The sequence below is a fragment of the Notothenia coriiceps genome, unplaced genomic scaffold, assembly GCF_000735185.1.
Source record: "Notothenia coriiceps isolate Sejong01 unplaced genomic scaffold, NC01 NC01_scaffold00004047, whole genome shotgun sequence".
NCBI classification, from domain to species: Eukaryota; Metazoa; Chordata; class Actinopteri; order Perciformes; family Nototheniidae; genus Notothenia; species Notothenia coriiceps.
In genome coordinates this window covers 528,375-541,273 of record NW_011336748.1, presented here as the reverse complement: position 1 = coordinate 541,273, position 12,899 = coordinate 528,375, and the positions used below count along the sequence as shown (strand labels likewise).

Genomic DNA, 12,899 nt, shown 5'->3' with positions numbered 1-12,899 from the left:
GGCTGTGTATTTTCTAATTCTAGCGCACTCGAGCTGGTTTCTCCAAAATTACCTACCCCACCTTTAAGAAACAAAAATTTACATTTGGAATAAAGATTTAATATCTGTAGTCAGAGGAAGAATCACTCAATCACATTTTTTTACCTCTGCATTGTTGAGCTTCCTTTTTTGTAATTTAATGCATAGGAGACATTATTTCACTATTCACATGTTGTAACTTTAAACTCTAAATGGCTGATGTGAACCGTCCCTCCTTGATCATCTGCCTAAGGGTCGCATCGGGAGGAAGATAGATCAAAAAGGGAGACCTTAAATGGTCATAAACCCAGATGTCCATCCCTGCCCTCACCTATTCCAGGGCATCTTGTGAATTGTAGTTCTACTGACATTTGTAGTCAAGAGACCTTGTTCCTATTCACTGATAGATTTGCAAAGCTTTGGATAGCCACAAACTAACAGGACTGACATTTTTCCAGACTGGTGTGCATATCTCCAACACTTTCTAAACTCATAAGAAAGTAACTGGTCCTCTCTTAAAGCAGAGGATACAGCAGAACACTGTCAATGTCCCTAGGCCTGAGTGGACTCTCTCCCTGGCCATTCATGGGCTTTTCTCAGTGGCAGCTCTTCAGCCCAGTCAAGTATGGTGACTCTTGTCGGCACAGGCCCATCTGCTGCTGTTGCTGCTCTTGAAGATCGGAGGCCAAACCATCGACAAAGTCGGGGACGGGTAGCCCTGAGAGAATCATGACTGACTTGTTCCAGATCATGAAACTGGGAACAACGGGCAGGAGGAAGGAGACCTCAAAGCTGTGAATGTGCTGGGAGTTCATGGCATCATGGAAGGACAGTGAATTGTTGTCGTAGTCCAGCAGGACACCCAGCCGCCTCAGCTGCAGGCTTGCCTCCACCAGCATCTCCTTGCCATCGTGGCGCACCATAAAGTTGTTGTTGCAGCGCGAGAACACCCATGAGGATGAGTTCTTGCCGCTCCACTCGTTTTTCGGGGCTGATTTGTAAGCTACGCCGATGGCATACCTGCAGGGAAGGAACATTTTGGAATGCATTAGTGATCTGAAACTAGTGTCCTCCTTAATGACTCTAGTTGCACAGTCAAGCTACCTCATGCTGAGGACACACAAGATCAGCACAGGCCCTTTGGGTGTTTCCTGCATGAAGAGGTCTACTTCAGAGCCAATTAGTGAAAGAACACAAATAGGCTAAGAGTATACACTATGTGTGGTGAGTGTGTCTGTTGAGAGTGGGTTTGCATAACAGCCTAGATTTAAACTCCCCTAAGAAAAATATTTCAGTTTATTGAGTCTCTTTTTTTCTTACCATGTGGACGCTCCAAGCAGCACCTCCCAGTAGTGGCACCCGCTGTCAATGAAGACATTACCAGCTGCCCCATAGGAGCCTGTGCTGCTGAAGCGCTCCGGGGTGTGGCTCTTCTTCAGCGAGCTCTCGTCCTTCTCCATGGTCAAACAGTCGTTGGACAGACGCAGCTTCTTGTGGGCAGTCTTTGGGTCCAACTTGAAGGGTTGACCTGTGAAAAGACAAGCATTTTGAGCTTTAAATTGTCTATTATTATTGTGTGTGGGTGTTTAATGTCGCCTGTTATAATGATAGTGATCACATTAACATGATTACCTAAGATCCTAAATGTAATTATTTTTGGGCAAAATGGCAGCCGACATCTAGAGTCAGAGTTCACAAAAACTAACATGAACATACATGGAGACCAAAAGTGATTAATAATCACTACATTAAGAATAATATATCAAAAGGAAATTAGTTACTTATCCAGGCTAATACAACTCCATGCCTTTGCTTAGACACAAGTAGTTTCCATTCTTTTGAATGGCGTTATGGGATATCCCAGTACAGAAGAAGTTAGCAACTGGCATTGTTATGCAAGTTGAAGTTTTAAGTTGCCTTGGCTCTAGAAATATTTTTAACTACAAAACTTTTTTAATTATTTATCAAAAACCCAATGCAAAAATGTGAAATCTAACATGATTAAAAAATGTTGTTCCCCGCCAATATCGTCAAGATACAACAAGATCAAAAGGTGAGCAGAAAGAAAGAATACAAATTAGAACAGCATATTAACTGAGAGAGACAGCAAAAGACAAAAATAAATAGAAAGTAGGAAAGTGCTTGCAGAGAACTCACAGAGAGAGAGACAGAAGAAGAGAATGTTTGAAATACAACGGCGAGAGTCTAAACTTCAAAGCCTATTGCAGCCTTTGGTGAAAACATTTCATAACAGCAGAGGAAGCCACCCGGCATTCTCCTTTGTGCCTACCATCACACAGACTTGGAAATTAGCTGAAGGAAATAGCCTTCACTTCCACTGCAGTAAGGAGCCGTCGTGGCTATTCAGTGGAAATGCTGATAACTGGTTGCAACTATTCAATTTGCACTGACACCAGTAATTTGGGTGTAATGGGTGGACAATTGAGAGGGCAAAAGTAGGTGAGTGGCAGAGGGAGAGAGAGGAGTTAGGGAGTGAGAAGGAGAGGAGAAGCTGAGGGGATAATATGAGGCCAAAGATTGGGCACAGGATCCCCTCTCCTCCTCTCCATGTGCGTAATCTGTGTGAGTGTGGGCTTCATGGAGGTCAGCCACGTCCCATCCAGGCCTGACATTTCACTGTGACACCTCTCATCTCTCAGCCCCCCCGAGCCTCCCACAGCTTAATGAGCGACACAATGAGGACCCCGACTCCTCCTCTCTTCCCTCTATCTGTCCTTCCCTTCATCTCTTCCCCCATTCTCTCATTTCATCCTCTCTCCTCTCTCACACACTCTCCTCCAATAATCTGTGTGGTGAGTGTGTGTTACCGCGTGTGGATATGAGACGACGAGGCCAATGTGCTGCTGGCAGCCAATTACATTAATGCGCTCTCTTCTTTGAACTGCTTATCGCTGCCAGCGCAGCCATTTCCAAACACTGGGGCTCTGTCATGCCTTTCCAGGGGATGACTCCTGAGAGCCGGGGCCGGGCCCGAGGTTGGGGAAGGGGAGACACACGTGACGGTAGAGGACAAGGAGACATACACAGAGCATCAACTCCGACCTACACACAAGCAGGAATACAGTAAGAGTCCAAGTGGAAATGTTTTGTATGCCAGCAGGAAGCTCGGATTTAAAATATTCATTTTCCGTATGACAGAATACATTTGTTGGTACGAGGCTGGTAGGGTGCTCAAAAATGAAACTGAATTTGGAGGTTTGCACAGGAAAAATGGCAAGTGGACTGCTAAAAGAACTCTTGCACTCGGTTTAAATTGCCATAGTTTTGGAAAGATGGAAAATTACCTTTTTTCAAACTTTCTTACAACCTTGAATGCATAATTGTCTGCTACTGCACATATATACATGCTCAATCCCATACTGTCAGATTGTAGACTACAGAAAATAAAGACAACAAGATAACAAAAGAATATATCCCACAGAATGGATTCCTTGGCAGTGACTGTCTTTAGTCTGTTCAGACTCTGCAATAAAGTAGCAATTAGAGATCCAAATGTCTGCTAAGGTGATAAGTGCTCCCTGTTTAACTGCCTTGAAGCTGGGCATTGTTACGAAATGGGAAGTCTTTAATGGAAACTTGTAAAACACAAAAAAAGAAAGAAAAGAAGAGGGGGGAAATAAAAGGAACTACTGTCTGGAGGACATTGATATAAAGCAATTTCATTGCAACTTCATTTCGCAGAGTCCTTGTTGGAATACTTGCAGTGGGATAGCATCTGGCTAATCGACTTTATTTCAATTCAGTCAATTTCACTGCTTTTCTTTTTTCCCTGGCTCACACATTTGAGCTGGGAGAGATTGAGCTGCCTCTGTAATGAGGGAGAAAGAAAAAAGGGATCCCATTTTACTGCATAACTAAACAATTACTGCAGTAGAAGCAGCAGCATCAGGGACTTCTCTAAAGCTCCAACACAACCTTATAACTTTTCACAGGTCTCAACATCTCTGTTGAACTTACAGATCCTTCCCTGGCATTCAAATGCATGGCTGCACTTCACTTGGCTTCTAATTGACTGAACCATATGTAATGTGGTATTTAATCCTGCAGTGCTGACTACTGTACCAAAACACAGATTTACACTGGTGAGATTAAAAATGAATCCACCATGTAACATGGCTCTAGCACAGCAGGCCTTCATGACAGTGTGTTTTACCATAACAACTGAAATGTTCTTTGTGTGGTAAAGAGCAAAGACAAACAGCAATCACTGATCTTCTCCGACTTCACCCTTTAATGAACTCGGCAGAGTCTTCAGAGACCAGTCCTAGAAAAAAAAAAGTTCAGTAAAGCTTCTGGGTCTGCTAAGAAATTCACTCAGTGATTAAGGAGCCGTTTTTGCAAGGAAAGTTCATGTTATGGTTCGTTAGAGTAAAAGTATGTGAAAGATTTCCCCCCCCAGAGTGAGCGTCAGAGTATTAACGACTGTGTGTTACTGTAGGTGCAATCATTCACTAAAACTCTGCTTGTTTTTTAATGACACATGTCTTTTTGTACTCCTTTATCATTACACGTGTTCTTACTGTATTGCAGATAAAAAGGGCTTTAATGCATTATAAAATAATATCAAGGGTAGCTTGGTGAGGTGCACTGCCCACAATCTGTCTTGGAGAAAAATGAACAAATGAAAAATATTGAATGAAAACAACAGCAACCTCCCCGCCAACTGGCATTTTCACCCGCTCTGTAGATGAAGGAAGGCACTTTGGGCCATTCAACAAATCAGAAAATCCAAGAGTTCCTACATTATTGAGATTATGAAACCAAAAGGAGCTGTTTTTTTGTTAATTAGTACAGAAGGACCTATCTATGCTTGACAAACGAACATTTTATAACCAGTTCATCTTTACTTCTCCACTCTCCTCTTCCTTTCTCTCATCTACCTTCGTCTCGTCTCCACCTCCTAATGTTTGCTTTAGGGCTGTGTGGCAGCTTGAGGACTGTCATCAGAGATGCGTGCTGGGTAAATATTATTGCAGGTTCTTTAACAGGAAGTAAAGAGGTACACAAACCCCTGGGGCACCTTGACAAGTGATGTTCTCTGTCTGGATTTGAGCTGCCTACACAATGCAGGGACTCATTTTCACACACGCACAAACACACTCTAGGGTGTTTGCCGACTCCCTGTTTCGTACACACAATATGGACGCCCAGAATAGTTATTCAACAGGATGACGACCGTTATAAAGTCAACAGTCCAGTGTTTGACTGTCAGCATCGTACATTTTCAGATTAGCCTTTTGTTTTGACACTCACAATATGTTCACTCAAAATACTTCTCTTGTAAACAATAGAGTTGCTAAAAAAAAAAGACACATTTAAGCCTGGATTTATGTGGTTGGTATACTCCTACTTCACACCATCCTGCAGCTTTGTACAACAACATGACAAAACTTGATGTTGATGTTGGCAGGCTTTACACTGTGGGACAGGTACTACGAGGAGGCAGCTGGTCCTAGTGAGAGCACACAATCACACCTCAGCCGAGCCCGATTTGGCCCCTTTTCAAATGTATCATTCGCATTTTAGGTAGATTAATCGAGGTTTTACCTTGCTGTTAAATGACATTTGAAAACCAAACAGCAGTGCATATAATCAACAAGTAAAAACAACCTTTCACAGGCTTTACAGCAACTCCAAAACATCTATAATAACAGTTGTTCCTGGCCTGGATACATGTGCTGAATTTATAATTAAGGAAAACACATCTTGTAGTTAAACTTCCACCTGTGCACGCAATCATTTCAGATGCAATGGACAGTACAGACTGCTTCCTCTGAGCAGACCTGTCACTGTCCTGCAGTCAGAATACTAAACACCAGAGGAGAGACACCACAGACAGACACCTCCTGCATGCTAATACTGACGAACAACTGTAGCAGTCTAAAAGCTGCTGATATGACAACGTTTAAGTTTGAACCCTTTCCCCCCTCCTCAGTTAACAAACTTCTTTTCTCTCCTACTGCATATTTGTTTCTTGATGGTATAAATGAATTACTCAGACAGACAGCCAATTAAAAAGCACAAACGGGGCACAGTCTAATAAGAGCCGTCTTTATTAACGTGGGTCTATTGTTCTGTCAGCCGCCACTCTAATGAATTGTAACCAAACTCGGATGCAACCCTAATTCAATTTTAGGCTTATAAAAGCCTAAAATAAGTTGCTTTGGACAAAAATATAATGATTATTATGCTATCAACCAGAAGATGCGGCTTTCACTTTTTAATGTTAAATAACTGGATCCTTGGATTTGAATTAATTAGAAAGGCCTCATTCATTTTGTTTCCATAAAAAAAAAAAAATCTGTAGTTATGCAAGTTTTAAAAATGGTAAATGAGAGAAAAACATTTAAAAACCTAAACTTTATGACCAAAATGAAGTGTTTTTATCAAACCATCACGCTTTGACTGTTGACTTAAGGTACAGAAGCTGTTACTGGACTGGCATAGTGTTATTCTGCTGTGTGCATCACTAAAGCATGGACTGTATTAATGGGTAAAAAACAGTAGATTGAGGGCACTCGTGTCTGCAGACACTCATATCTGCAAAGAGCTATTTGGTGTCTTCTTTTCACTGAACGCTCTCCTTCTCTCAATCTGTCACTTTTACTCCACTTTCATACACTCAGTCTCTTTTTAGGTTTCTCCCTTCACTTTATGGGACAGGCGTGTAGAAACCTGGTCACAGTTCGCTCTGAGGTAAATGCAGAAGTATGGTCACACACACACACACACACACACACACACACACACACACACACACACACACACACACACACACACTTCTTAACTGCCATCTTTTTCATCATACTTAATTCATAGGTGTTTCAAGGAGCTGTGAGTTACTTCACACGTGAGAAACTACCGGCACGGTGAATACTACAGCATCAGTGCCACTGTTCGTTGGGAGTCACTCAGCGTTTGATGAACGGTTTCACCGGAGCGACGTTAGAGTGACCTTAAAAGCCTTTGGAGGCGTTAAGACTTCACAACATGATTTTAAATGTTGTCTCCATTAAGCCGAATGAATTGCATGAGACACAGCAAAAGGTGGAAGCCATTAAAAAAACACAGATTTAGCATCCCACTCCTGTTACATTGCCGGAGTGGAGAGTTAAACAAATGGATAAAAAAAAGCAGAAGCCAAAGACATTTTTCTTTTATTCCTTTTCTTTGTGCCGCTCTCTCTGAAGCCACAAAATAATTGTATAACTTTTTTCACACAGTAGAAGTGCTCCACATGACTTGGAACAGACTTCCTCTGTTTATGGCTGCTATGAGATATTCTACTTTGTTTATCCTTTACCTTCATTTGTTCATGATTTCTTAAATCTACTTTATTTTGGACATCATTAAAAAGTTTTTTTTTTCTTATTTAAAGGTCCAATGTTGGAAAAAGTTGGATGTTCATGTCGTTTTTATTATTATAATAAAGCAGGTCTAGAGTAAGTTCTATTTAGCTATAAAACTGAAAGTATCAACACATTATATGTACTGTAAGTTGTAGCATTTGACCTTTCTCCTACAATTTCATAAATAGCTACAAGTAAAGATACTCCAGGTGTCTTCATAGTGATGCTGAGTTTGCTCCTTGGAGGTAGACAAACAAAACATTGTCTTGTTTCTCCTCTTCCTCTGCCTCTCTGCCTCTCCAACAGACAAACACACACACATTTACATACCCACAAATCTTTACACAAACCCTGGGTTTGTGTTCGATTACAGGAAAGCATATTTGGCCTTTCCTCGCCATGAGACCAAAAGCTGTGACATCTTTGGATGAAAAGATTTACCTCTGGGACCAATTGACAGATGGCAAGATTGAAGAGAGGTCACCAGAATAAGGGATCATATGCCATAGCCAGGGGTAAGCGAGGACAGAGTGCCAAGAGAAGGGTTGGACAGGGACATGGAATGGGAACACAGAGAGTTTGAGGCCAAGGAAACTGAAACAACAGACTTTAACAATGCCTCTTCAAAATCAGCTCTTCTTAAGCATCGAGTGCTTTGATTAAGTCCTCTGAGGTTGAAGTAGAACAAGTATTCTCTTGCAACATCTTTGATTACAGAGAGTTCAGATTTCTACTGTTTACTTTAATTTGCATTATTCAGTTAAAACAATTCTGGCAGTTCACCCTTGTGCTTGCCTTCTGCGTACCATATTGGTACAGTTCGCTGCATTCAGATTTGTTTTACACACATACAGTGCAGCTTTTATGAGTGTACTGATGCACGACTTTCCAGTATCTGTGCAACTTGTCACTGCCTGCTTTGCTGCAAGCCTCTGCCTGAAATATATGATGAGCTTAGGCTAAAAGCCTCCAGAGCCTATCATCTTAAAAGATGTGAAAGCTAAACCATCCAATCTAGGCACAGACAGAGAGAGAGACTTCAAGTGCCATGGAAAGAACTTGTGGTTCTCAGCTCAAAGCTCGCTACTCCAACTCGTTCACCAACAGACTCGAGAGACAAACCTAATTAGCCTGTCAAACGGAGATATTTGTGATCGGTTTCGTTGTGACCCATTTTTAATCCAAAAAACACTGCTTGGCTTCACCAGAACAGAAGAGTGAGGCACTTTCATCTGAATACCAATTCCTCTGTGAGTAGAGAGTGGGAGAAAAGAGAAAGAAATGAACAGACTGAAGCTAAAACACATGATGCAGGTGACACGATGAACACCACAAAACCTCAATAATGAGTACAATTATTGAATTTTTTGTTTGCTATTTTGATGGCTTGTCAAAGTCATTATAGCAAAGAGAAATGCCGGGTGCCAATCGCAGCTCGAAATCTAAAACCAAACTTCTGTGGGTGGACAAGTTTCCCCCCGATACATGCGGATGTCAGAGAAGAAGATGACAGACAGTGGGAGTCTCAGAGGAGAGGGGGGGGGGGGGGTTATTTAATAGCAGTGTATAGCACTAAAACTTAACTACTAAACTTTAACTGCACTAAAGAAAACTTCATGTTGCTGCTGTTAAATTGATTCAGCCTCCCTACAGAATACATTTATGTATATTGCTAACAGGCAGAGAGATGTTGGGTCAAACTGCTGCTTAATTTTTCATGGTTTCAATGATATTCAACCTCTAACAAACTTCATGGTCTCTGTACAAATATGATACAGATTTTGTTTTGTGCGATGTGAAAATCAAATATATCTGACATGAATTTAATGAGAGCTAAGAAAGAAAAAATATTTCTTTGTCCACTTTTCATAATTATTTTTTATTCAACCCTTAATATAACCCTGATTGTTTCAGCCCTGCAATCAATTTTTCTCTCTCTCTATATGCTTTGGAAACACACATTCTATTGTCTTGCTAATAAAGCCAATTATAATTGAAAAGTGTAAAAAAAGGAGAGCAAGATAACATCTCATTTCCATTTCCAAAAGAAGAGATTATTCAGACTCTCTTTGGTGGAACTTTAACGTGGCATAACTCTCACAGTGTTCATTGTGTGTCACTTTATATCACTGAAGTGAGAGACACATAACAGATGTGATATTAACAATGGAAAAGACCATCTATACACGCTCATCGCTTATCTGTGTCAAGGGAGCACATTATATATTGAAATGCTTCTTAGTGTTATTTATATCGTGCCCAGTAAGAGCCATGAGCCTCGGTGACAGTGAGCTCCAGATACCCTGCACTTCACCTCTAAACCCTCTCAGGGTACACGTCGTGCCCACATCACACAGAGGCAGTAATCCACTTTAATGCCATAAGAAAAGAGTTACAGTTCTGACACGCTCCATGTCCCGAAAGGCAGGGTGTGTCTGGAAGATTCTGACTTGGGGGGGGGGGGCAGAGATTCAGATGGGAGGGCTTGGGTTTATTTGATGGATCGCTGCAGTGCCCGTTTGGGATGAGGCCATGTGGAGCGTTTGCTTGTTGGAAACAGAGCGATTGGAGTTCACTTTAAAGTGCCAGATGGCAGTATCAAATACAGGACAGGTGTAGTGGTGGAGCTCTCATTAGAGGACCCTTATCGCTCCTATCTATAAAGTATTTTTAATTGGGAATATGAACGTAAAAAGGGTAGACAATTAAAAGTGTTCCGATGTGTCCTATTAGCCTGGAACCAACTCTGAGAACATTCCCACAATAATGGTCCTTTTTATAAGGGCAGCATACAATAAAGTAAGTATAGTTTATTTCTGGAGCACATTTAAACACAGCATGAGCTTATCAGAGTGCTGTATGAATGAACATTAAAGTAATAAGTGGAAAAAACTAAGAGAACATACCAAGTACAACATAAAAAGCAAAATACAGTAGAAGAAAACTGTAGAAATGACAACAGATTGAAGGATGGCCATAAATGTGTCTTAGCCTAGATCTCAAATCTCTGGAAGTTACCATTTGGACACACACAACACGTTTGTGATCAGCTGATTGGTTCACATCCTTTACCTTTATATTTTGGGTCTCAGAACCACTGAAAGACATTCCTGGCCCTCTAGCTGCTGATGGTTCCACTTTGTTCACCGACGACTGTCACTTTCTGTGTCTGTCTGCCCTTTGATCCTGAGCAGGTTATGTACATTGGGTTCCAAGAGCTTTTTAACCAATAAGCAGCTGCCTGTCGAGGCCAAAAATGACCCTTTGAGAGCGGTAAGAGGGAACAGTAAAGCTGCGATATGGAGAGCCAATTAGCTGAAGCTGCCTATAAAGCTTTATAAAGCTAAGAGGAGCTGCAGATTCAGGCATATGGCAGTTTTCCCCAAAAATATATGTAGCTGAGACATTACCAAACTATGGTTTCTCTTATCTCTTTAATAAAAAAAGGCACACTTTTTTAAGGTAATGTCAAGCAAAATAAACTCAGATTTCTTCTTGTCTGTTCTTAGTAGGGCTGCACGATATTTCGTGTCGTGACGATAATCGCGATATCGCAGGACTTCGATTTACATTTTTTTTCTTTTAGGACTTGCGATATTAAGTAGCCAAATTAACTCAAACACGTCATGTTACAATTATTTTGCTGCTTGCTACAAAAGTAAAACTTGTGCGGCTCTCATGTCAGGGGCGGATCTACCGGGGTGGCATGGGGTGGCAACTGCCACCCTAAAAGATAGCCTTGCCACCCCAGTTGGCATCTTTGTTTTGAAAGAAAAGTTGTGGCTCATCGGACATTTATGAGAGAAAATCTCTAATGTCCGAGTGCAAGTGAATGCAGCACAAGACGCGAGTCTTGTAACCCCTCCCCCGGCCCTGGCGCGAGCTTGGAAATATGATTGGCGGCGATTTCATTTGAACGGGGGACGGCGCAAAACCAGAAGCATTCGGATCCAAGCAGACGGAAGGAATGAGGTATTTGCGGTCTACAATGACAGAGAAGAGACTGTCAAGTTTGGTTGTACTCAGCATGGAATCAAAACGCACTAAAGCTGTTGATCTTAATAAGTTTGTGAGGCGTTTTGCTGAACAAAATGGTAATCGCGGCATTCAGCTGTAATAGGCATGCCAACTTGATGCTCTGCTCACGGATGACTCGATGGGCATAAAAAACTGCCCAGCCAAAAAAAGTAACCACTTTGATTTAAGGCCAGTAGGTAAGGACTTTCCACTGGATAATAACTGCAGCGATGTATATGTTTTAGCTGAATACACATTTTGTAACCCTAACTGATGCAGTTAGTCACTTCTTTAATGTTTGTTCTTTCTGATGTAAAGTCAAGGTTGTAACTGCAGTAAAGTTGTGGGGCGCTGAACTGTTCCTTTGAATCTTTTGAATTTTGATACATGATATAATTACCTGTCTTTCAAATTTGAAGGAGGGTGAGCAAGCATCTTGAGGAACATTCATCATTAACTCCTCCAAAAAATATAGTTTATTCAATAATAAATGAATATGTGAATCATAACAGGGATTGACAGCTGATAGGAATAATATGATTGTTAATAGTATCATATTCATCGACAAACATCGATGAGACAGTTAATGAATGCACTTATTGCAGCAGTCTTCATAGATTTGGCACCTGCTGGTCTAAGAGTGAGACAAACTCATTCAGTTATTGTTCAGTTAAAATTCATTAAATTAAGTCTGCCACCTTATATATTTATACGTAAGGCTTTACTGATGTGCCACAATAATGCCACCTAATGTTATTGAGTTAACATATAAATATTATGGCTTTCCAAGTTAACATTGATTGATATGACTGCGATTAAATCAGCATATACTTCTGCCAGGGGATGCCACCCCTCAAAATCTCCTGCCACCCTCTTGCCACACCATGAATATTTGTCTAGATCCGCCCCTGTATCAGGGGTACTTGAGTGAGTGACAGCAAACCACCAATCACAAACAAATCTCCAAAGCAAACGGACCCGGTGATTAAAGGTAAAACACTGAATAAAGTCGTTTCATGTGTTTCTCCAGGGCAGTTCGGCGCTGCTAACCGAGCTAGCTCAGCTTGTTGCTCTGATAACTTAAGATCCAGACGTCCGTGACTAAAATGCTTCATCCGGTTAAATATAGTTAAAATAATACCAATTGTATAGCATTAAAGTTCAAGAAAGGATGGTTTGCGGGAAAAACTGTATTTTCTTCAATTCCTGTTTGCTTTCATATCGCAATATATATCGAGACGGGGGAAAAAAATCGCATAGGCAGTTTTTTTCCAATATACGTGCACGCCCTAGTTCTTCAGTCATTAGTTATTGACCGCCTGACTGGGATGGATGTATTTTGTGACCTCTGGATGATTAGAGGGCAAGAGTGACGTCACGGTACAAGTATGAGAGCGAGGGAGTTGTGTTGTTTGTGTCAGTCGACTCCGAAGAGGAGCGAGAACAGCGAGAGAGAGACGAGAGACAGGGCATTCATCCCCTGCCTAATCGCCC

General features: G+C 41.4%; 1 protein-coding gene across 1 annotated transcript in view; it reads right to left on the bottom strand.

Annotated features, from left to right (window-relative positions):
• LOC104941836 (probable E3 ubiquitin-protein ligase MID2) overlaps nt 1-12,899 on the bottom strand; it is a 40,891-nt gene continuing 27,992 nt past the window's right edge. Inside the window, exons 8-9 of the mRNA XM_010766975.1 lie at nt 1,339-1,546; nt 1-1,038 (exon numbers count right to left, since the gene is read on the bottom strand). Of these exons, the coding sequence (XP_010765277.1) occupies nt 615-1,038; nt 1,339-1,546 (632 nt within the window). The 3' untranslated portion in view covers nt 1-614. The remainder of the gene's footprint in view (nt 1,039-1,338; nt 1,547-12,899) is intronic.